The following is a 26,248-nucleotide window of genomic DNA, read 5'->3' as shown; positions in this document are numbered from 1 at the left end:
TTCCACTCTTTCGTCAGTTAACAATCTACCTCGTCCCTGAGCGAGGCACGCAGGCCTCTGATTGCATGTCGCTGCCTCTGAAGTGGCCTGGAGCCGGAGGCAACATGTGATAGCTCCGGACAGCTTGAAACAACGTGCTCTTGGGTGGCTAATGTGGCAGATTTGGGTTACAACAGAAAACTATGTGGCAGGAGACCATCAGGTCTTAATGAACCTGAGGCCTGTTGGCATGCCAGCCTGTGTGATGAAAGCATGACGTAGAATTTATTGGACTGGATTGTTGTCTTGGGAAGGATGTCGTTGTTGTGGGATTTGTGGATGGACATGCAGCTCGTAGAAGCCCTCAGCTGGTCCTTTCCTCTCCCTGATCGTACAGCGTCCCTCCTTCTCTTCTTCTTCTCTTCCAGCTGATGACGCTGGACGGCTGCTCGGCTGCTCGGCTGCTAGCGGCTCGGTCACATTGCGGTTGTGTTGCGGTTGTTGCGCCTGGAGCCCCCACAGACACAAATGTGTGGATGTGTGCCCACTGTGGTCTTCCAGCATTAATGAGAAGCTGCACATTGAACCAGAAGGCCTGTGCACATGGCTCAGGGCTGTAGATTACGCTGCATGTTCCCACTGGTGAGACTTGGCAGAAGGTTTTCCTGAGAAGCTGCATCTGTGATGTTCGCTCTCAAACGTTGGCCGTTATTAACCATCTCCAGTACGATGCTACATCCTTCATCCTACAGGCAGCACAACAGAAAGACAAGCCAAACTCTGATTCAGCGTGAAGAATAATGTTTGCTTGTGGATGTTTCTGTCGCTGGCATTGATGAAGTCACGGTTTAAAGTAGATCGGGTTTCTCTGGATCTGCCAGGCCTCAGACCAGCAGATGGAGTCTGACTACATCTCTGCATCTGGACTTTTATGTTATGGATGTTGTTGTACTTCTGGTCTGGTTGGTGGGAAGCTAGTGGAAGCTGACTGTAGCTCTGGATGCAGGCCTTTATTTGACCCGACAGGAAAAACTGTATTTAGTTACGGGGGATGAAGTTAATGCTGCCATGCAGATGAAGAAAGTAGTTTTTTTTAGTTCTCGTTGGCTTTGCGCTGCATGTTCTTTTGTTCAGCCTCTTCCTTGTTTGAGGTGAGTGTGTGAGGAGCAGCTGATAGCCGTGCGTGTTATTAGTCACTCAGCGCTTCTGTAAGCCGAGCGCCACTCGATTGTTCGGCCGTTTAGCGCTACATTATGCTATCATCCCTTTCAGTATGAGCATGATTGAAAACAATGAGGATTCTTTGTTCCTGCTCTCCTTTTCCTCTCAGCACTTTCCTCTTGTCTTATCCTCTGTTGCTCTGTCTCTGGTTCACATCTATCTCATCTTCTTCACTCTAACTTTCTAGGAATCCAGGAGGCCGTACTGTAAGCTCTGTTCTTTCCTTCAGCTCAGTTGACAGACGCTGCGTTTTCTTTTTCTTTATAATTCTCTGGTTTCCTGTTAAAATGATAACGGCTCTGCAGCAGTCATATTCTCTGCTGGATTCTCGTGTGTCTTTTATTTATTTTTTGGTTACAGCTCAATCCAATCCCACATTTTAATCAGTAACAATCAAAACACACAGTTTTCGTGCACATTTTAATATGTATATAATTTACAGTACATTTAGGCTCCGTTTGTTGACTTTTTCTGAGATGATCCGTATAAATAAATGGTGCAGAAGTGTTGATTGTCTGAGTTTACATTTGAACTTGACTCCATTTACACACATCTCATTGTGCATGACTGAGTGCAGTGTTTAGAGCAGTCTGTACAGCAGCATCACACACTAGATGTCATCCAGGGTGTTCACAGCGCTGAAACCGGCCCGTTAGTTTCTGTTGGGGCTGACAGGAGTGTGTGTGATTACAGGAATAAGCCAGACAGCAGAAAATGATCCAGGAGGACAAAAAAAAACGTTCAGATCACATCTTCTGACGGGATGTGGCTCCTCTGTTCTTTACTGTCCGTCCTAAAACTCAGCTACCCCAAAGGTCATCAAGCAGTAAGAGTTATCATTAATACTAGATCAGTGTGAGACTACAGATGGACCGACAATCCTTCCTATAGAGTCTGTGAACTGTAGTTTTGATCCTGAAGAGGATCAGAACAGAAAACGAGGCTGAAGCAAACACACACAGATACCAGCAGAGGATGACAGGGAGTGTATGATCATGAGGAGCTCACACACATGAAACACACACACAGTAAATTGTGAAGCATGCATGTCACAGTGTTTTCCCAGTGTGTGTTTCTGCTGCAGCTGGAAGCGCTGGAGTCTTTGATTAACACCACCATTCCATATGTCAAACTTTACGGCCTCACAAAGTCTGAGCTGCTCCAGCCGTGTGTGTGTGTGTGTGTGTGTGTGTGTGTGTGTGGTGTGTGTATCTGTCTGTCTGTCTGTCTGTCTGTCTGTCTGTGAGTGTGTGTGTGTGTGTGTGTGTGTGTGGTCTGTGTCTGTGGTCTGTGTCTGTGTGTGTGTGTGTGTGTACTTGTTTCTGCTATACCGGTGGGGACTTTGACCTGACTATTTGCTATAAAGGTGGGGACTTGTCTTACGGTGGGGACCTAAAATGAGGTCCCCACGGGTGGCAACACCGTTTCTTGGCCATATTGTTGTTAATAAAAAATGTAAAAGTGCAAAAAACGTTTGTTTAGGGTTAGGCATTGATTTGGTGATGGTTAAGGTTAGGGTTAGGGTAAGGGTTAGGAGTTAGATATGAATGGGAGTCAATGGTAAGTCCCCACTGGTATAGAAAAACAACATGTGTGTGTGTGTGTGTGTGTGTGTGTGTGTGTGTGTGTGTGTGTGTGTGTGTGTGTGTGTGTGTGTGTGTGTGTGTGTGTGAGTGTGTGTGTGTGTTGTGTCTGTGTGTGTCTGTGTGTGTGTGTCTGTGTGTGTGTGAGTGTGTCTGTGTGTGTCTGTGTGTCTGTGTGTGTGTGTGTGTGTGTCTGTGTGTGTCTGTGTGTGTGTGTGTGTGTCTGTGGTGTAATCCATCTTTCCTCAGCTGTCTGATATGAAATCTAAACACATTTTGCCACCTGATAGATTTCAGCAAAACAGTTTTTTTTGTTATTAAAGGAGATTAAAGTTAAAAGTGCGTTCTAGTTTTGTCATATTTACAGCATTAGAAACATGTATTATTTAGAAGTATCCTTCAGAAGATTCAATTCAATTCAATTCAATTTTATTTATTATAGCGTCAATTACAGTCAACTCGTCTCAAGACGCTTTACAGAACCCAAATGCCTGACCCCCAGAGCAAGCCCAAAGGCGACAGTGGCAAGGAAAAACACCCTTTTAACAGGGAAGAAAACCTCGAGCAGAACCCGGCTCTATATAGGGGGGACCCATCTGCCTGCTGGCCGGGCGGGTTGAGAAGGACAGAAGAGGGCAAGGGGGAGGGATGGGAGAAGAGGGAGGGGTGGGAAAGCAAGGAAACACAACACACATTTGGATACATGCATGACAGGATATGTGACACAGACAAAGTATAAGCTAACATTGAAAACTGACTCATAGTTTACTCTGATGATGTACGGCTCTGACATTAAACATACTCCATATATAGCTAGCAGTAAATTCAAACAGTATGTAAGTTAGCATAACAGTATAGTGAAGGCGATACAGAGTTGACTGGTGGAAAAGGGAGTTGGGAAGCAGAGGGCTGGAGGAAGGTCAGCAGCAGCATCCCACAGTGGACATGATGGAGGACTGGACCAGCTGGTGGAACATCAACCACAGATCTGAAGCATCCAGCTCTGGGACCAGGGACACTCGGGAGAAATAGCACAGGGGGAAACAGAGTGAATGTACTGCAATAACGGTATACATATTAAATGTAAAGGTAGATAGAGAAGGGCTCAGTGCGTCAAGAAAAGTCCCCCAGCAGCCTAGGCCTATAGCAGCATGACTAGAGGCAGAACGAAGGGACGTCCAAGAAGGAGTCAGCTGTGCAAATGAAGACACAAGCCGAACCCCTGTGGGTCACCCAGTCAGCCCCAACTATAAGATTTGTCAAAAAGGAACGCTTTAAGCCTGGTCTTAAAAATAGAGAGGGTGTCTGCCTCCCGAACCCAAACTGGGAGCAGGTTCCACAGGAGAGGAGCTGATAACTGAAGACTCTGCCTCCCATTCTACTTTTAGAAATTCTAGGAACAACAAGTAAGCCTGCAGCTTGAGAGCGAAGAGTTCTACTAGGATAATAAGGTACTATCAGATCTTTAAGATATGATGGAGATTGGTTATTAAGAGCTTTATATGTCAGAAGAAGGATTTAAATTCTATTCTGGATTTAACAGGAAGCCAGTGAAGAGAAGCAAGTATAGGGGAAATATGATCTCTTTTGCTAACTCCTGTCAGTACTCTCGCAGCAGCGTTTTGGATCAACTGTAGATGTTTAAGAGAACTATTTGGACAACCCGATAATAAGGAATTGCAATAGTCAAGCCTGGAAGTAACAAAAGCATGAACTAATTTTTCTGCATCACTCTGAGACAGAATGTTCCTGATTTTTACAATATTACGCAGGTGAAAAAAGGAAGTCCTACAGACTTGCTTTATGTGTGAGTTAAAGGACATGTCCTGGTCAAAAATAACTCCAAGATTCCTCACAGTAGTACTGGAGGCCAATGTGATGCCATCCAGAGTAACTATTTTGCTTTGAAAGCGAGTTTCTAAGATGTTTGGGGCCAAATACAATGACTTCAGTTTTGTCCTGAATTTAGCAGTAGGAAGTTAAAAGTCATCCAGGTTTTAATGTCTTAAGGACAATCTTGCAGGTCTAGCTAACTGATCAGTTTCATCTGGCTCATAGATAAATACAATTGTGTGTTCATCTGCATAACAATGGAAGTTAATATAATGCTTCCTAATAATATTGCCTAAAGGAAGCATGTATAATGTGAAAAGTATCGGTCCTAAGACAGAACCCTGAGGAACTCCATGATTAACTTTAGTATGCTCAGAAGAGTTATTGTTGACATGCACAAACTGGAACCTATCTGATAAGTAGGATTTAAACCAGTCCAGTGCTGTCCCTTTAATGCCAATTGAATGTTCTAGACGCTGTAATAAAATGTTGTGGTCGATTGTGTCAAACGCTGCACTAAGATCTAACAAAACAAGTATAGAGACTAGTCCATTATCTGATGCTATGAGAAGGTCATTAGTAACTTTCACTAGAGCTGTTTCTGTGCTATGATGCACTCTGAAGCCTGACTGAAACATTTCAAACAATTATTCCTTTGTAAGTGTTCACATAATTGATTTGCAACTGTTCTTTCCAGAATTTTAGAGAGAAATGGTAGGTTGGATATCGGTCTATAGTTAGCTAACACATCTGGATCTAAAGTGGGCTTTTTAAGCAAAGGTTTGATGACAGCAACCTTAAAAGCCTGTGGTACATAGCCTGTTACTAGAGAGAGATAATCAGATCTAACATTGAAGAATTAATTAAAGGTAAAATCTCCTTGAAGAGTCTAGTTGGGATAGGATCTAAAAGACATGTTGATGGTTTGGATGTAGAAACTGTTGAATTAGTTCAGAGAGACAATATAGGAGTGAAGAATTCTAAGATTCATCAGGTCTAACAGCCAATTCAAAAGCATCTGTGACATTTGTAGGAAGGGCCCAGATTAATTTTAATCTCTAATCAGAAGTATTTTACTCGGTGGTAAGAAGCTCCATGAAGTCGTTACTGGTTAAAGCTAAAGGAATACAAGGTTCAACAGAGCTCTGACTCTTTGTCAGCCTGGCTACAGTGCTAAAGAGAAACCTAGGGTTGTTCTTGTTCTCATCTATTAAAGATGAATAATAAGTTGTCCTGGCATTACGAAGAGCTTTTTTATAGATTACTAGACTATTTTTCCAAGCCACATACACTCTGAATTAGTGGAATACCACTTTCTTTCCAGCTTTCGGGATGCCTGCTTTAAAGTCCGCAGCTGGGAATTATACCAAGGAGCAAGTCTTCTCTGAGATATAACTTTCTTTTTTACAGGTGCAACACTATCAAGAGTTGTACGCAGTGAGGCTGAAGCATTATTAACAAAATAATCCACTTCTGTGGGGGTAAAATAATAATAATTGCCTTCTGATTTATCAGTAAATGTTGCTGAAGTAAACAGTGAGGGTATTATTTCCTTAAATTTAGATACTGAATTGTCAGACAAACACCTACTGTAATGATATTTGTTCTCAGCTGCTAAACAATCCTTTACTTTAAATTGAAATGTTATCATAAAATGGTCAGAAAGAAGAGGGTTCTGGGCGAAATACTGTTAACTCTTCAATTTCTATGCCATAAGTCAGGACAAGGTCAAGAGTGTGATTAAAACTATGAGTTGGTTTATTACATGTTGAGTCTAATAATGAATTAAAAGCTGTTGTAAGGCTGTCGCTGTCTACGTCAACATGAATGTTAAAGTCACCCACAATAATAACTTTGTCTGAACTGAGCACTAATTCAGATAAAAAGTCTGAGAATTGAGATAAAAACTCAGAATAAGGAGCAGGAGGACGATATATAACAACAAATAAAACTGGTTTCTGAGCTTTCAAATTTGGATGAGAGAGACTAAGAGTGAGATTTTCAAATGAGCTGTAATCAGGTTTAGGCCTCTGGTTCAATTTTAAACTAGAATGGTAGATTGCTGCTACTCCTCCTCCTCGGCCTGTGATTCGAGGAATATGACAGTTAATATGACTAGGGGGAGTTGATTCGTTTAGGCGAACAATTCTTCCTGCTGCAACCAGGTTTCAGTCAAACAGAACAAATCAATCTGGTGATCAGTTATCAACTCATTTACTAGCAGAGATTTAGACCAGAGAGATCTAATATTTAACAGACCACATTTAATTTTCCTGTCTCTGTGTCTGTTGAAATAGTGGTATTAATTTTATTAAATTTTTGTGGTTACTATTTCTTTTGTATATTTTTGATTTGTGTAATTTATTGAATTTTTGGTGGTCGGGGACAGACACAGTCTCAATAAAGTTAACTGAATTACTGGAAGGGTGACAGCTGTGAGGAAACTGCAGAGAGGTGTGGTAAGACTACAGCTCTGCATCCTGGTCTTAACTCTGGGTTGTCATGCTTTAGGAGTACTAATAAATCAGCCATATCCTAGAAATGAGAGCTGCAACCAGCCAAAGTGGGATGGATGCCGTCTCTCCTAATCAGACCAGGTTTTCCCCAAAAAGAGCTCCAATTATCATAAAGATCTGCACCACTGTTGAACAGTTGGGGTCATCCAGATAATTCCATGTTGTCCATTAAACTCCCACTTTTATCCATGTGCTAACATAACTGTACAAGGGTTTTCTAACCATCAATGAGCCTTTTCAGCACCATTAGCTAACACAATGTAGCATTAGAACACAGGAATGATGGTTGCTGGAAATGTTCCTCTGTACCCCTATGGAGATATTCCATTAAAAATCAGATGTTTACAGCTACAATAGTCATTTACCACATTAACTATGTCTACTCTGGATTACCATTCATTTAATGGTGTCTTCACTGAAAAAATGATTTTCTTTCAACAATAAGGACATTTGTAAGGGACCCTAGACTTTTGATTGGTAGTATAAATATAAAATATGTCATATAAATATTATATCAAGATAAATTTCCCCATATTTTAGGGCTGGGTTTGCTCCACATCTTGCTGTAATGACAGCATGTACTCCAGCTGCACACATTTCAACCTGATATGAGATAAGAATAAACTGTTTTCCACACAGATCTAACTGTGATCGTGGAGCAAGTCTGTGAAGAATGCAACTCCAGAATATTCACAAACACCTCCAGACATTACTGATCCCACCTCCATGTTTCATTCTCTCCACCTTTGGTTCATCAGACTTCTTCTACACTCAGCTGCTGGTCTGGTTTCCACTCCTGAGGAGAAGTTTTCAGACCTTTGCTTTCCTGCTCTGCTTGTTGCATCTACTTCGAAAAAAGCTGCTCTTTATGCCACGGAGCTAACATGGTGTCATTTGTTTGTGGTTTAAATGTTTATAAATGCTCAGATTCATCGTTATTTGCAGGTTAACAGGAAAAGGCAGCAAGTTTATTTTGATGCTGTCTCAGATTTCTTACACCAATGTCACCAAAGTGCAAAGTTAGGAATATTAGCAGAAGCCCAGAGGAGGGTGAACGTCCACTGTAAAGCTCAGAGGACAGTGTTTCATCATCTGTCTGACCTTGGCTGGTCTCTGTTGTCACGTCTTCTGTTTGCTGCCCATTAGCTGCTGTAATGACCTCGTTAAGATCTGACCGGACAAACAGACACCAGATAAGCCAGGAACAGGTGTTTGACTTCACTTTGAGTGGAGCTGCTTTGCTCACACCCAAATCAGTGGGGAGCCACCTGTCTCAACGCCTGTACAGCAGTTATCATGTTTATCTCGTTTCACCATCTGGATGAACGATTATCGGCCTTTAGATTCTCAGATAAAGGTTTAATAGGGAATGAAAAGAGAATCAGGTCGTACTGTTTTGCATCTATTGGATATAGTCCAACATCACATCCTTATTGTTGTACATGCACACGTACATGCACACGTACATGCACACGTACATGCACATGTAAGTGCACACGTAGCCTGTTTGCCCCATCTCCCCCTGTTAACCCTTTAAGACCTGTCATTGTGCCAGTCCACCAGGACAGATTCTTACCTTTTTACACATTGTAGTACCATTTTTAAGGGTCTTTTTATTTGCTTTACATCAATATATATATTGACTTGTATCTTAACTACTACGATAAAGTGCTAAAAAGTGCAATAAACCTGTGAATAAACCTTTTTTCACATATGGTTCATAATACAGAAATAGCATAGCTGTATCCCTCAGATTATTAAGTAGTCGCACACTATCCTGTGGTCTGTTTATAAAGATTTTTTTAATGTCCAGATTTTATATGCAGATAGAATGATGGATCTGTCTGATCTGGTTTCTCTTCTACCACCAATCAGACATGAATCTACTCTGGGCTCTGCAGGGTTAAACAGCCACTGAGACTCGGTGTTTTAATATGTTGACCTGCTTAAACACTCTTTCTTCTTTCCTGCTCCAACAGTGCTTCTTATCTGACTTCCTCCTGAGGTGATATGAAGTGAGACGTGTGATAGCGACAGGGCTGTGTGCTAGCATCGCCCTGCTTCTTTCACTGCCTAAATGACCTTGATGATCTGCTCTTTCTGAGAACGAACAGCGACGGAGAGAAACCAGACGGGAGCAGGTCTTCAAGAGGCCTCTGGGAAATCTTTCAGAAAGGCTTTTATTTCCCCTCGACACAAACTAAACACACAAATAGAGACACATGTATGCTCATCGAGTGCTTCTGTCGGCCTGCATTAGTCTGATGCCCTCATACCGCTGAACCGTCTCCTGGGGACTGGAAGTCCTGCTCTCTGTAAATCCACATAAATAGTCTGGCAGGCATGAGGAAACCCTGTTTATCCCATTTCTTGAGCGGTCTTGGCAGAGTTTGCGCTCTTCTAGAATGCGGTTGCCATCTGTTAACAGGAGTAGTTAAATCTTTCAGGTCAGGACCTGAACGTAAATCAAACGAAAGCAGTGATTTATCCAGAGAAGTAAACCAGTTTTACAGTATTCCATGAGAAGTACCACAACAGTTAGATAACTGCATTTTAAAGCAGGGGGAGGTTACCTCATCCTGAAGGCTTTAATCCTCTAATTAACAAGCAGAGTAATGAGTTGATGAAGTGACTGATTAGTCGACCTTTGACCCCTAAACCCCGACCTCTGCACCCGCCGACGGACAGAAGACATCTTCAGAGAGTGTGTGGTGTGTGTGTGTGTGTGGTGTGGGTGTGTGTGTGTGTGTGTGTGTGTGTGTGGTGTGTGTGCTTTAAGAGGTGCAAAAGCAATAATAAACTAGAAAAGCCCTCAGAGATCTCCGTCCTCCTCCAAGGCTGCTCATTCCCCATATGGCAGAAACACAGCATTTTTGTTTATCAGTCATTGATGATCAGAAATCACAGCATCATAGAATGTGTCCATTTAGTATAGATGAACCCACAAACACAAAATGACCTTGCTCTGAGCACAGGCGTGTGTTCTGTATGTGTACGTTATGTACGGATACCGAATCATATGACCTAAACATGTAGCGGGCGACTCAGAAACACCCCCACAGTTTAATCAGCTGTTCCTTGGATCATTTCTGATGGATAAGTCCTGATAAGTCCTCAGAGGTGGATTTGTAGTAGGATCACAATCAGCTGATGTAGTGTTCACTGGTTGTCATGGTTACAGTGACGCCGTGTCGCTATCTGGCAATGATACAGAAATCTTTAACCAATCCATGGATCCAGACTATAAGCTGCATCACTGCCAGAATCTGATCACTTGGTCCTTGTGTCATTTCTGATGTTCCCTGGAAATTTAATCCCAATCAATTAATCTGTTTTTGAGTGATGTTGCTGACAGACAGACAGACAGACAGACGGACCAGCGCCATCATCACGTAACTCCCCAGCGTTCCTTGGTGGAGTAATAAATCAGTTCAGTCAAGTCAACTTTATTTATAAAGCACATTTAAATACAACCAAAGTACTATACAGATCTAAATAGAAACAAACATAATCTGAGAAAACATACAGAGCAAGATAAAACTGCTCAAATAAAAGCCAGAGAGTATGTATGTGTCTTCAGGAGGGGTTGAAGGTTTCAGGAGACCAAGCGGGTCTCTAATCTGAACTGGTAAGAAGTTCCACAGACTGGATGGAGCTCCAGAAAAGCTCTGGTTGCCTCTGTTTCTGTTTCTGAGTCTGGATCTGGAAGCTTTAAGGACCATCTGATCGGCTGACCTCAGCGATAAAACTAGAGCATGGATAAATTAGATAAATATTAAGGTGCCGACCCATTTAACACCTTAAAAACAAGCAACAAGATCTTAAAAACAATCCTGCAGCGGACAGTGAAGACAGAAAACTTACAGCAAAGAAGAAGAGCCTTAAACTGGCCGACAGATCCGTCCTCTCTTGTGATGCAGCGGAAATTTATCTAACCATCTCAGGCCTGAGTGAAGGGACCAAACAACGAAGAGGAAGCGATGGAGATAGAGGACTGTCTGCCGTATCAGATGAACACGGCCGTCATTATCATATCCGATAGCTCGCTGGAAATGACTTGAAAGTTGAGCTCTGTGCTACAGTGGATGAATCCATATCACAGACAGCCTGTTTCTGAAACTACAGAGCACAGCTGCTTCCTACCTACATCTCCATCCCTTCACTGAGGTCTGCTGCTACCACAGAGCTGCCCCTAGGGGGGTTTCTGCCACACACAGATAATTAACTGTCATTGGACTCATTGCTTCATGTAGGGAGGTGTGGTTGTATTTGTACCGCGTCAGAAACAAGAAACAAGACAGACATGTTGAACTCATTTTAACAGGTTCCACATCCAGCCCAGTCTGGTCTCCAGTAAAACCAGTAAAACCACAGCATTATAACCTGTAAATAACCACAACTCCTCATGGTTCCTTTGTTTAGTGCAGAAATGTTCACATTTAAGGAATTATCTTTTTACTAAACATCATGAACAATCTGAAATTTATGAAGAAAAATAAATTCAGTTTCATCAACATTCATCCTCAGTTTATCATTTCCTCATTACAACTTCCAGATCACAGAGTGTCTACAAAGAAACACAACATTTAGTCATCTGGAACTGAACCATGGAGGATTTACTTTATGATCAAAAACGACAAAAGTCTGACAAAAAAGACAAAAACAACAAAAACAAGACAAAATATTAGAAAATGAGAGACAAAACGACAAAAGCGAGAAACAAAATGACAAAAAATGAGACAAACGACACGAAGCAAAGCAAAAAGAGACAGAAAATAGACAAAAAATTATAAAGCAACAAAAAATGAGACAAAAAGTTACATAAATGACACAAATAAGATCAAAAATGAGAAAAGCAAAAAACAAAATGACAAAAAATGGACTGACAGCACAAGAAATTCTGACAAAAACAAGACAAAATATTACAAAATGAGACTCAAAATGACAAAAGCGAAAAACAAAATGAGGAAAAAAAAGACAACACAAGCAAGAAAAAAACACGAAACAACAAAAACGAAAAGCAACACGAGAAAAGTCAGACAGAAAAAGACGAAAACAACACAAACAAAACAAAATATGACAAAAAGGAAGCACAAAACAACAAAAACAAGACGAAATATTACAAAAAAGAGACACAAAACAGCAAAAGGACAATGAGCAATCTAGTATTTTACTTTAAGATCAAACAACTTGTCATGGTCTAGAAATGATTTTAAATTTATAGTTTTACTAATTTATAATCTGCAATTAATGTCTTCTGTGTAATTTTTACACTTTGAGGACCGGATTGGACCCTCTGGAGGACCACTTTTGGACCACGGGCCTCATGTTGGACACCCCTGGTTTAGATAACTGTGTTAGGTGGACCTCAGCAGACTGTCCTTCTTGGACACGGAGCTGCTGGACAACAGGACATAGAGACAGAATGAGTGGAGGACTGTCCCACCTGAACCTGTGTGTGTGTGTGTGTGTGTGTGTGTGTGTGTGTGTGTGTGTGTCTGTGTCTGTGTCTGTGTGTGTGTGTGTGTGTGTGTGTGTGTGTGTCTGTGTGTGTCTGTGTGTGTGTGTGTGTGTGTGTGTGTGTGTGTGTGTGTGTATGTCTGTGTGTGTGTGTGTGTGTGTGTGTGTGTGTCTGTGTCTGTGTGTGTGTGTGTGTGTGTGTGTGTGTGTGTGTCTGTGTCTGTGTGTGTGTGTGTGTGTGTGTGTGTGTGTCTGTGTGTGTGTCTGTGTGTGTGTGTGTGTGTGTGTGTGTGTGTGTGTGTGTATGTCTGTGTGTGTGTGTGTCTGTGTGTGTGTCTGTGTGTGTGTGTGTGTGTCTGTGTGTGTGTGTGTCTGTGTGTGTGTGTGTGTGTGTCTGTGTGTGTGTCTGTGTGTGTGTGTGTGTGTGTGTGTGTGTGTGTGTGTGTGTGTGTGTGTGTGTTGGCTTTATGGTCATGGTTGTGTGTTCAGGTGGAGCGTAGTGAGGATGTTTGACTCTGATCTGTATTTTATGACGGCTTCGTACGCACCGTGAAATAATTAGCAGGTTTGTGTTGTGTGTTGTGTAGTCTGTGTGTTTGTGTTTCCTGTGTGTTCTCATGCATGCTTTCCTGACAGCCCGGTGGTCCCCCTTTCCCCGTTTTTAGTACTTTCTCTTCCTGACAGTGCTGCAGCCTCATTCCCGTCCACGTCCAGGCCCTCCCCCACCGTCCCTCCGTCCCCTGCATGGCTTTGTGCTGCTGCCACAATGCCAGGGGCCAGGCGATGAGGTCACTCACCACAGGAGAGCTGCAGGCCTGACTGAACCTCCACCATCCAGCAGCCTCACCTCCCCCAGCACGCTGCAGCTCCGCAGCTTCACCTTCAGCGCGCAGACGTATCAGTTGTAGGAAGTCCGTATCAGCCAAGCCAAATGTTTGCATGCTAGTTGAGAAAAACACACTCAAACACGCATGGCAGCAAGTGCACACATGTATGCACAAACACACTGGGCTGCACAGATAGCTGGAAACTTTTGTCCTCTCTGGTAGCCTCTGCTGTGTTCCAACCTGTCCCCTGCTGCCTCCTCCGTCCTCCACTCCGTCCAGTTCTTCATCACATTCTCCAGAACGCAGTGAGAAATGCGGTGATGTCGGTGTCTGGAGTCCTTTCACGGCTCTGAGTTCCCTCCAAAACGAACCCCAGAGTGCAGGACAGTTTTCCAACCAGCTATGATTCATCTCTGCCCTTCAGCTGCTCAGACCATCAGTGTGAGAGTGTGTGTCTGTGTGCGATTGTGTTGTTGTCTGTCTGTGTGTAGATGCATTTTCACGAACATGCGCACAGGAACTGTGCAAGACATGATGTACTTACACTACAGTTCACCTGGAAATGTCCTTATTGTTGAAAGTTACTAAAAATCATGGAGGCAAAAATAAACATGATGCAGCAGATTTGGAAGGAAGTGACATCATCACAGAACAGGAAGTAGATGAAAGAAAATGCAAAGAACGTACAAGAATGTTCTCTCCACATTCATGTTTCAGTAAACTGGAGAAGCTGGCCTCTGTTGTGGATCTGAACATCTCAGATCAAATGTCCGCAGTGGAAGAAGTCAGGAATCACCTCAGTGTTCCCAAACAGGAACCCCAGAGGTCGTGTAGCTCAGGAGGAGAACATGTTTTAATGCGTTAACACTTCTAGACTGAAGCATCAGAGTGTGTCGTGGTCACGACTGACTCTGGTCATCTGTGATTATGGACGGTGTCACGGTTACTTCATATCGATATGTAGGCTAAATGCATCCGTGTTCAGCGTGACAGCAGCTTCCTACCGAGTGTTTGCTAACGCTGTGAGGACATGATATTCCTGCAACTCTTCAGTGCCTTTATAGCTCATCCAGGCCAGAAATACAACCCACACACTGACCACCACACACTGGCTGGGGCCAGAGCAGCCTCGCGCCTTGCAGAATAGCCGGGTTGGCCCATGGCCTCCTTTTGTATACATCCCGTCTGCTTTGTCTACACTACTGCGATAGGTTCCAGTGCACAGTCACAGACAACAGTCTTGTTATAGTGTGTTAATTCTCCCATGACCTCCTCACTGGTGTCACTCTGTTTGAGTTTCATTTAGATTACAGCTCGGCCCATTTCCATGCTTGATAAGCTTCAGTATGGAGCATCTCATGGTTAGTGTGGCTGATTTTAGGCCAACATAGAGCCGCTGGGCTTTACAGGTCATAGTTTCCTTTAAAACTTCAAGAAAAATGCACAGTTTTTAGGATTACAATTGCTGTTTTGCTTCACATCTTTGTGGAAAGTTAATATGATCCATTGATCTGACAGAGAGATCTGCTGGATGACGTCAATCACCAACTAGCAAGACGTTGTGACACAAAACAACCGAAGGAACTGAGATGAGTGAGAGACAGAGATCTGACGGGTTAATTCAGAAAAACAGGCGACTCTCCATTGGTGATGGAAATAGTTGAAGGAAACAGGAAATAGAAAACCTGTTCCACGTCTTTGATTTCTTCATCTCTTTTCTGCCACGCTTGGTGTTGTTGGTGGGACGAGAAGTTAAACAGCATTCTGACGGTATCTGCTTCTCTTTTCATTGCTCTGTTTTGTTAAAGGCCAGAATAAGAAGCAGGATAAACTCACTAAAACCTGCTGAGGTCATAAAATGAAGCTTTGAACTTCACCTCTGTCACTTTGTTTAATTCCTCGTTGGAATACCTGCTGAGGTGATGGAGTATTTTCAGTATCCTTACAGTGCACACCCTAACCACTCGTCAGTCCCTCCATTATCTATCGGTCCTGCTGGAGGTTGTGAGCGGCTGCAGATTATCACCGCTGAGGTTGGGCCAAGCATCAGTTACACTCTACACAGAACCATCAGAACCCTGGAACTTCTTCTTCAGCAACACCAGAACCACAAAACCTCTAAAGATACAAGAAGCATGGAGAAGCAGCAACTTTATGTAACAAATGATTCCCCTAAAAACTCAACCTTTCAGGTCTAAAGTTGTGGTTTTCGTCAAGTCTCATGAAACGAGGCGTCCAGTTAGAAAGGCGCTAATGTTAGCATGTTCCACGGTGTTAGCTGGTTGCTCAACAGGGTTCAGGTGTGAGAGAAAGGCCTGATGTCAGTCAGATGTCAGCTGGTGAATGTCAGTTATTTCTCCTGTCTGCATGGACCCGGTGCACCATTACCTCACCACACACACACACACACACACACACGGTTCTAGCCTTTAGCGGTTCTACAGGGAATACCTCCTTCATTTCTCTCCATCTAATCATCCTCCCTTCAGTCCTTCAGTTCCTCCCTCTGGGCTCAGAGCTGCACTTTCAGCGTGTACGTGTGTGTATATGTGTTTGTGTGTTTGTATTTGTGTGCATGTATGCGTGTGTGAACGTGCACGTCTAATGTGCCGTGTTGTGTAAATACCTCTCAGGTTTAAATCCCAACAAATGAGAGTTTCCTGGTCTGCGTCTCTTTTCTGGTTTTAGCTCTGGTGTTCTGGAGGAGGGGTGAGGTATGGAGGGGAGGAAAAGACTCGCCCACGGGACGGCGGCATGTCCTGTGATGTTCAGCAACGTGTCCGGATACGTGTCTGTTTGTGTGAGAGAGAAAGTAAGACAGGCACAGCTCTGAGCGCATGCACACACTGCATGGAGTCATTTTATCTGTTTAACATGCGTGTGTGTTCATTCACTGGAATCAGAGTCAGGAAGCCTTTACTGCTGTTTGAGCTCACAGACATGAAGAATATGAACAGAGATACGATGGTCAGCAACAACAACTAGACAGTGAGAGGATAAATACAGAATCTAAATCTGAGAAATTCTAAATAAAAGTACGATAAGTGAAAAGAGAAGTATAAAAGACATGCATGTGCCTAAACCAGACTAATGACTTAGAATGCAATTTAAATGACAGTATGATGTGTTTGTATTCCATATGTCACCTCCTTCCAGTCACATCCACTTCAAACATCAGAGAGGTCGAGGCTTCGTTCTGTCAACACCTGATCCAGTCTGACCCTTTTCTCTCTAAGTGGAGGAAGAGCTTCGCTTTTTCCTGCCCCGGGGCAAAGAACACAGGAAGGGGGGCATTAGAAAAGTGTGAAAATCCACGAGTACTGAAACTGTGATCCAGGCTGACAGCACGATGAAAACAAGTTAAATATGCCAGAAAAAAGTTCCAGTGAAGTTCAGAAAGAGCAGCGTAGCCGGTGGAAGGGAGAGGCAGCAGGGTCAGACATGTTAGTGATGTTTTCAGACTGACATCATGGCTAGAAAACACACAACAGCAGGAGCCTCTACAACTCAACAAACTAGTCTGAGATCCAGCTGAATATGTCAACCAGACTTTATTTTTATCCTTTTTCTCAGTCTGCCTGAAACCTTTAAAATTATTTATAGACACAATACAGAGAGAGAAGGTTTAATGATAGGAAACAGAACCACTCCTGTAAAATAATTCAGCTTTTTTAGTGATAATAATAAACAAATATGTAACAGTTTTAATAATAATCATAATATATTTTATATATAGGCACCTTTCAAAACACCTGAGGGCACTGCACAAAGTTAAAACACATTCACAATGGCAGTATAAAACTTAAAGATGTAAAAAAAAATCAAAGAAGGAAATTCAGTAATTTTAAAAAACAGAAGAAAAAGAGGAATTGAAGTCAGAGTGAGTAGGCTTGTTAGAACGGGTGGATCTTGGGTTAGCTTAGCGTTAACATTAGTGGGTCAGCGTAAGGGTAGGTTTAGTTTAAGGTTAGTGGGTCAGTGTTAGGGTTAGGGTTTGGTGTAAAGGTAAAGCTGGGTGTCGTCCACATAGAAATGAAACTGAATGTTGTATTTCTGAAATATATGACCAAAGGGAAGAAGACAAAAGATGAAGAGGATGGGACCCAGAATAGAGCCTTGGGGAACACCAGAGGAGACGGGAGATGCTGGGATGTAGAAGTTCTTAGCTGAATGAACTGAGTGCATCCAGAGTGATGCGATGTGAACCCGTCCAGGGGTGTGCATGATAACCCGATGGATGGATGCCAGTCTGTGGAGCAGGATGGATGGGAGATGGTGTCAGAAGCTGCACTCAGGTGGAGGAGGATGAGGATGGAAAAGAGTCTGGAGTCTGCTACCATCAGGAGGTCATTAGTTGTTCTGAGTAGAGGTGTTTCTGGGCTTTGGTGGAAACCAGACTGGAGCTGTTCTTAGAACTGTTAGAGGGGAGAATGGATTTGAGATGCAGCTGTTCTCTCTGTGTTTCTAGAGGAATAGCAAGATGGAAACAGGATGAAGGTTATAGAAGGTCTTTTAAACCTCAGAGAGTCTAAACAGGCATAAACTTACCATGAAGATACTGTCAGAGTCTGGTGGTAGTTTTTCTGTCTTTCTCCTCACATCCTCCCTTCAACTACCTCCTCTTCCTCACTCTTCTTCCTCACTCTTCCTTTTTTAAATTTCGTTGTACTGGTACAATGACAATAAAAGGAATTCTAATTCCTCCTCTCTCGTCCTCCTTTCCTCCAGCTCTCACTTGATGCCAACATCAAGGTGTAAACTTCTGAGCGTGTTTTCCCAAAGATGCTGTGCTTTAAGCAGAGAATGAGACTGTTCAACGTTCACATCATTATCAGTTGTTGTAGAGCTGCCCTTTTAGACGTGCATAAAAACCGGTGTGAAAAGGTTGATTAGCTTTGGTGTGGTAGAAGGCCTGAGCTCTGGGTGCTTCTCCACACTTTTCTCTTTCCAATGAAACACCTCTTTCTGTTCCTCTTCTGCTGATTTTGTCTCTCCAAGCCAGAGACAACAGATGGACTAGCCTCTCATGGACTGGCGTTAGCAGGCTAGCAGGCTAGCAGGTCCATGGTGTCTGAGCCACGGCAGACTGATGTTATTATCTGAATATCACTGATTCAAACCAGCTCAGAGGTTTCACTCTGTGTTAGTCTGTCCTCTGAACTGGCGATCCCTCCCTGCATCGTGCTGATTGTTTCAATCACTGGAGGTGTTTTTTTTGTTAACTATTTCAGTAGCTCCTATAGATGTAGCATCAGCTGGTGTTTTCCACCAGCAGCCTCCTCATTAACGTGCTCTCCTGGATTTATATGTTCCTTTGCTCGTCTCACACCTCAGTTACAGCTGACCGCTTACTGACAGAACTGATGGGAGTGGTATCTGACAGGGATTTAAAGCTGTGGTTTTACAGCTCCTCCTAGATTTAATTGGTCCTCGACCACTTCCTCAGCTCTGACCTTTGATTCGGGTTTTCAGACTGAAAACACAGCAGCTGTTCAGAGTCTGTCAGATTTCACCAAAAATTAGGTTTAAAATAGGCAAGAAGTAGACCTTTGTAGTGCCGTGCTTCATTTCACACCAACAGCAGCTACTGCAGGTTAAACAGGTGTGGAAACCACAAGAGAGTCCATGAAGGCATCAGTTAAATACTCCACACAGGTAGTTTATTGGTCAGGGACATTTTTATAGAGCTGAATCACAAAAATCTGCATCTCTCTGCCATGTAAATATAAAGAAATATAGACGTCAAGTTGTTTTCCATCTGTTAGACGTCTAACATGCTGTAGTTGGACGTAAACGTATGGATCATTCCAGAACTGGAGGACATTGAGGCTTCAGCACGTTTATAAAATAAACCTTCTCTTCTCCAGTGTTCTGCTCCATATTCATCAATAATAGGTATTGATTGTCTCAGCTTCCACATCAATGGTAGCATTTTTATTCCATGTTTTCTGTGCTGTTTGCTAACCCTACTCTAATCACAGTAACAGGGTTGCTAATCCATGCTAATGTGATCTTTTTCTCATCAGTAGAAGCTAGATATTTAGCTAGCTGTTACTGCTGACCAAGAGGACAAACTGACTGATGGAAAACAGTCCAAAGAATGAGTCTGATCCTGATAATATGAGGTAGAGAGAGACATTCAGTCAAGGCTGACAATGGATGAAAAGATGGAAAATAGAAGAGAGGACATAGCTTTGATCTACACATTCTTTAGGAACACTGTTAGAGGATGGAAATGACAAAAACAAGACAGAAAATAAGAAAAATGAGACACAAAACGACAAAAACATCATCACCGGGTCATGCTAATATGTTGTGGGACACGTTCCTTGTATTATTATTTAAAATATTATGTTGATTAGAAAATGTTCCCACAATTACAGACATCAATGAAAAAAAATAAATCAAAAAAGGAGATTTAAATTAGATTCTAACTGTTTTATTAAAGATTCAGTTTGGTCATCAGGGGGATGGGACAAGAGAAAAATGTCATTTTAGGAGGAACTCCAGACTTATCTGGTATTTTAAAAATATTTTCAATCATTCTTTTCTCCTAGTTTTTGTAGATTTGGTCTCAGGACAAGAACATTTACACAACTGCTGCATGTTTTAGTGTTTTCTACATGGATTATGTGAAATGGGAGGGAAAATGTCTTCCAGTTCTGGAATGACCCACAACTAAGGACAAGCAGTGATTTTTTTTTAACAGCACTGGAGCATTTTTTACGTGACAGGGATCGGATGTAAGAAAACCTAGAGACTTTCCAGCTCTCTCACTTTCTGCTTCTCCTCAGGTGGTCTGATCACTTTCCTTCAGCAGGTTTCAGCAGACGTCTGCAGGTCACTGGCCCTCAGGTGCTTCGCTTCTTCATTTACTGAGACACTCGTCTACACTTTAAGGCAACAGGATGCATTTACAGCCCTTATAAACCCCCAGAGCCAGGTGTGTGGGTTTAACACAGCGTGCTCCCTGCCCTCTGCTGGCTCCACATACAGCTTTTAATCACACACAACTTGTGGAGACGTATGTGAGTGTTATCCCATATCAGATCCTTGAAACCAAACTACCTTTAGCAGTTCATTGCTGTTAAATTCTACCTGAAGGGTTTTAAAAAGTCTCCAGAGTTCAGCAGACCGTGGCAAAGTAAAAGTGTGTGTTGGAGTTTATGGTGTTTGTCGGACCACATACAGAGGAAAAGCTCTGCTGAAGTTTGGAAAGGGAAGTTTTTCTTTTTCCTTTACATCTTCTGTCATCACCTCCAGCAAATATCCAAACAGTAGAACCTTGTAATAAACACTCTCCGCTTAAAACATCCCCCGCCTTATATATAGTGCCTCTAAGTGCAAGAAATAATAATATATACTGGACGATACACCAACAAAATGATACATCTTCACTACAATAAAAAAAGCAAACAGTCAGGTCAAGGTCATGCACCTCAAAAGGCACATCTACATTACCAACAGGCTTAGTGTGTGCAATATGAATGAAATCCCTCAACTAGTTTCTGAGATATGATCCGGAAACCAAAAAATATTTGGAGTGCCTCACTATGACCTTGAAAATCAGGTCAAGGTCATACACCCCAAAAGCCACATAAGATGGCCTGGGTGCAATATGAATGAAATCCCTCAAGTAGTTTCAGAGATATGCTCCGGAAACGAAATGTGGACGTACGTACGGACGGACGGACGGACGGACGGACGGACGGACGTGCCCACGCCAATACCCCCCTCTGTGCCTACGGCCGGTGGGGGATAAAAAGTAGTGTGATGTTGATCCAAATGAATAAATCTGTACAATAGGCTTTTTTAGACATTATTAAATGTCTATTAATAGGATTCCTTCTCTTCATATGTGTGTTTCCAGTGCAGTTAGTTAATCATGCTCTGTAGTCTAAAAGCATCAAATCCTTAAATTACTGCACTTTCTCTCATTTTATCTGCTAAAATCAGCCCTCCAGCAGCTGTATATCCAGCTGCATCATTCAGGAAACCCTGTAGTTTTGAAATAGACTACGGTTTTGATTGAGTGTTGAAAAAAAGGCTGTTTGTGGTTTGGGTTGACCACATAAGACAACACTCAGTACCGAGGCTTTGAGTCTGGACACCGATGTGAGGAAACGGACAGCAGCTGGCCTGACCTGCTCTTGTCTTTATTTTTTGTGTGAATACAGCAGCATGCAGCAGCTTTACTGTCATAAATATGCTCCTGAAGGCCTCACTGCTTTATAATTCCCCTCCTTCACCCCGTTTTCTGCCGGCTCTGCTTTCTTACAGGTTTATGTAAACCGAAGGCCGTTGTGTCTCTGCTGGGAGGTGAGTTTGTTGTTCTGTGTGTAGCTTTGGCTGTTTAAACACACACATTAAACTGTACAGCCCTTAGTCAGCCTCATAAAGCTGCTCTCCGGGTTACTATGATAACACGCTAAATAATTCTGTTTACCTCAGTTATGAGTGAGAATCTGACGTGTTTATTGCTCAGGCTTGTGTTCACACATGATGCTGACTAATCAGACCTTCAGGTTGCTCAGACCGTTCACAGAGCATCTATCAGCTCTCTGAGAGCTTTTAGCTCCAGGTAGTCTGCAGCAGAAGTTCTCCTCCAGTGCTGGTGAAGGAAACATCTCCAGCTCAGAGGCTGTTAGATGTGTGGACATGATCGTCTAACCAGGGGAACGTTCCACAGCTGTTTTAAATCAGCCCACAGAACTCTCATGTTTTACTGAGTTTACGTTCTGTGTTGTGTCCTCGGGCCTCCACTTATGGAATTATTCTGACTCACAAAACAAAGACTATTGTTCTGATCTGCCAGAATCAACACTCTGAATTACTATCAACTGTGGTGGTGAAAATTAGTCCTTCAAGCACGTATGACATAAACAGTGTGCCCGCCAAACCAGTGGCACGTCGCTGCCAGGCTGAGGCACAGCTTGGAGCGGGGAAGCTCCCGTATGCGGTGCAGTTGTTGATTATTTTGGATGTTGTGAAACCTCCCCTGCCCAGAGGCAGCGAGCATTCTGGATGTCTCCCTGGTAAAGACTTGCGTAACTCTGTGTTCTGCGGCCCATTAAGAAGCACAAAGACATGGCAGCACGCCGTGTGTTACAGAGCCTCTGGTGTTAATGATGGCAGCGCTGTGTGTCCACGCTGGAAAAGGAGAAGATAAGATGTCTGCTGCTGAACAATTAAACAGCTGTGCACAAGGAAGAGGAGGGAGGCCGTCATCGCCAGCCTGGAAGAACAACAAGCGAACCCGCTGCAACAAGCATGCTGGTTTTATTTCATTAGTGGCTGAAATCCCCCGAGCTAACCGCTTTTTAATGGCTGTTTGAGAACAATAACGGGCTGTTGCTGCTCAGCTGTGGACACGTGTCGAAGATAGAGCGAATAACACGTCAACTTTTCCTTTTATTCACATAAATGCACACATTTCCTTTATGGTACAAACCAAAGGTTCCTCTAACTGCTGATTCATGACTGGAACAACAGAATGCAGTGTTACATTAACGAATGTCTTCTTTATATTATTATCCAGTTTCATCCTAGTTCTATCCGTGTATCTTACATAGCGTTATCTTCACTGAAACAAACCTGCTTTTCTTCAGAAATAAGGACATTTCTAAGTGACCCCAAACTTTGGAACGTTGGCATAAATTCCATTTTTCCTGCTCTCCGATCATGCAGGATGTGATGTCTGTAAATCCAACCTGGGCTGAGGTTTGTGCACAGACTCTAACAGTCTGAAAACATTGTGGCTAATGGAAGTGTGACGGTGGCTAAAGCTGGGTCTCCACATGGACCAGTTGTTCTTCTACACTCAGGCCTTACGCTGGCGTTTCTCCACATATCTGAGGCTGGAGGTGAACGTCTCGGCCCCCACAGCGTCTCTACCTGCTCCTCTTTCTATCTGTCTCTGTCAGAACAGCACTTCCTTTGTTAGCGTGGATGCCCTGGCCTTTCATGAGGTCAGAGGGGCTGTAGGTAGCGGAAAGGACAAGATGAATCACTTCATGTGGGCGATAGAGCAGGAGATGGGCCACGTAGGCGGGGCAGTCAGAATGAGAGGGAAGAAAGGGGTAATTGAGAGGGCAGAGGAAGAGAAAAAGTGATGGAGAACAGACAGATGTGGAGGAAGTTGGGGATAAGAAAGGGAAAGAGAGACACAAGAGGAAGTAATTAGCTGCGTCAGTGTCTTTGTGGATGGAGGGAACAGAGAGGTGGTCAGGTGTAATTACCTAAACGTGGCTTAGCTTCTCTTTGATCCTCTTATGTGACTGTGCAGCCGAGCCTTTGGCATTCTGATGTGTCATCATCATCATCATCATCATCATCATCATCATCATCATCATGACGCTGAAGGGCAAATACCAGAGAACAGGCTCTGAAACCACGCTGAGCAGCTCGTCATCTTCTGCTCGTTTATGTGCACGCTCCATCAAAAATGAAAAGCTTTGACTTCTCATGTCAGATTGCCTTTAACGCTCAGATGTTCCAGTGACTGCACCTAAACTCTTCCTTAAAAATCAGAATCAATGTGTTTTTATGACAGTTTTGTCCTTTTGGTTCAGAATAATAATTAGTTTTATTGTTTGTTTTGTATTTTTGTTTACACAATAATGATTTCATGTTTGAAAAATGTTTATTTTCTACTTTACAACAGATTTTGAACATTTTGATGATTGAAAAGAAGAATATGACACAGAACAGCAACAAAAGAATGAAAAAGGTCCATTTTCTTTTCCAGCTGTTGCTCTCCGTCCCTCCATCACCTCCACATGTTATCAGTGAGCTGAGGGTCGTACAGCACACATTACAGTTTCTTATCGCGTAAAAGATCATTTACACATTTAAATGGCATGATATTAAAAACATTTTCTGAGGAACAGCTGTAATATGACATAATAAAAACATTTCATTAGACAGATTTTGCAATAAAACGACCCACTGATGCATCTGAGGGTTAAAGTGGTCTGCACTGCTGCACTTTGTGTTTTTCTGGGGTAATTATTTTCATAAACCACACATTATTAATTCTACAGGACCTGAAGCCATCTGCTCCTCAGCGTCCTGGACAGACCATGCAGGTGGAACAGATGTGAGGAGAGCTGAGGGAACTTCTGCACATGTTCCTCTGACTAATCAGCTTCAAAGTCTTTGTGTGTCGTATCGCGTGAACAGTGCAAGTTTTCCTCAGAAATGCCCGTGCATAAATATGTAGTGAGACATCCAAATGAGCGTGCACGACACCGCGTCATTCCACGGTACGGGGCTGTGCAGCCTTTAGCTGGTGTGCACTTCAAAGACAGCTTTCTGTGCTGCGTGTCTCTGAGCTGCCTGACTCAGCGGCCAGCTGCTCTGCACAGCCGCTACCTGTGGGAGGAGTCGGCCCAAATCCACCTTCTTAAACCTGCTTTTTATTCAGAGTCACATCAACAAATACCAGCAGGGTCCGTTCACTTCCAAACCGCTCAATAACATCCTCAGATCTCTCTCTAACATCTGCTGACCTGCAGCTTTTTTAAGGGAGAGGTTCATGGAAAGCAACACTTTTCTTTCTGTAGCGTGCTGCAGGTTTGTCAGAGCACACACACATTATTCTGTACAAACCGGTGTGTTTTCACAGGCGCTGTGTGCTCAGACACACTAGCAGAGCGGGGAATGGGCCCAGACCTGTCCCACATTCACTCAGCAGGTCTTGTATGTCTTTGATTTGCCTGACCCTCGTTTATTGTTTTTTTCTATATTTCTCTATAAGACGGGAGGTATGCAGCTGATTAGATAGATAAATACACCCTGAAGGTGTGAGACGGGCAGAGAGGAGGAGAGGAAGGATACTTAGGTTGTTCTTGTCCCAACACATCCCAGTAGTGGGACTCTAATCTTCTGAGCTTCATGCATTTAAACAGCCCGATTAGCAGAAGTGGAACAGTTGCTTTCCCTGCTGGGCTCAAACACAAATGTAATGCTTGGCCTCAGCCAGCTTCCAGTTTGTTTTCTCAGCACCTCTAAAGGAAGGCACAGAAACAGGCTTTGATCACGGGCTGAAACAACAATCAGCTGATGCAGAGATCCAGAAAAAGTGGCTAGTTTTAATATTTTCTTAAGTTTGGCACCAAAATATACACGAGGTTCAGTGAACTCAGCAGCAGCAACGACAGCAGAAAGGCTCTGCTGAACCTGAAGATGAACTGAAGTGTGGTGAATTCTGCCTGACAGACACGTGCTCTCTGGGATGAATGATAATGAAGGAATCAGTTGTGTACACATTCAGATGTTTTCTGTGGAGTTGACACGCTGATGATGGTTGCAGTCTTCTCCGTAATGCTGCTTCTGCACGCAGCAGTTTTGTTCTCTGTATTTGTGTGTGAGATTAAGCAAACAGTTCAGAATACTGGTGGGATAATGTCCTAGAACAGCAGGTATGTGGCTAATAACCGCCTTCTTTCTGTCTCGTTTGTCTTCCAGCGACATATTTGATGCCATGTTCCCGGTCACCCACATCGCAGGAGAAACAGTCATCCAGCAAGGTTTGTGGAAATATTTGGATGGAAATGGATTTATTTAGTGACTGAGTCTGTCATGTATGACCTGTAGGGGAAATGACACGCGTGTTTGCACACTTAAGTACTTAATTCACCAGATAAACACTGAGATCAGAGGTGTTACTATATCTAAACTACAAAATCAATGAATATATAAAGTCCAAGGTGACGAAAGTGAATTTCCTGTTAAATAACGACATTAAAGACTGATATTGGAAAAGACATTGAAAACATGACGTAAACACTGATGGATCCTTACACAACTGGAGGACGTTTGGGCCTCA

At 43.0% G+C, this 26,248-nt stretch overlaps 1 protein-coding gene across 4 annotated transcripts in view; it reads left to right on the top strand.

Annotated features, from left to right (window-relative positions):
- The window catches only part of prkar1b (protein kinase, cAMP-dependent, regulatory, type I, beta), a 79,928-nt gene that overhangs the window by 24,684 nt on the left and 28,996 nt on the right, over positions 1 to 26,248 (top strand). For all 4 annotated transcript variants that reach the window (XM_022195327.2, XM_051940886.1, XM_022195328.2 and 1 more), the window contains one exon: positions 25,888 to 25,949. In XM_022195327.2, coding sequence (XP_022051019.1) covers positions 25,888 to 25,949 — 62 coding nt within the window. The remainder of the gene's footprint in view (positions 1 to 25,887; positions 25,950 to 26,248) is intronic.

Source organism: Acanthochromis polyacanthus, chromosome 21 (genome assembly GCF_021347895.1).
Source record: "Acanthochromis polyacanthus isolate Apoly-LR-REF ecotype Palm Island chromosome 21, KAUST_Apoly_ChrSc, whole genome shotgun sequence".
Lineage (NCBI taxonomy): Eukaryota > Metazoa > Chordata > Actinopteri > Pomacentridae > Acanthochromis > Acanthochromis polyacanthus.
This window is presented reverse-complemented; position numbering and strand designations above follow the sequence as displayed.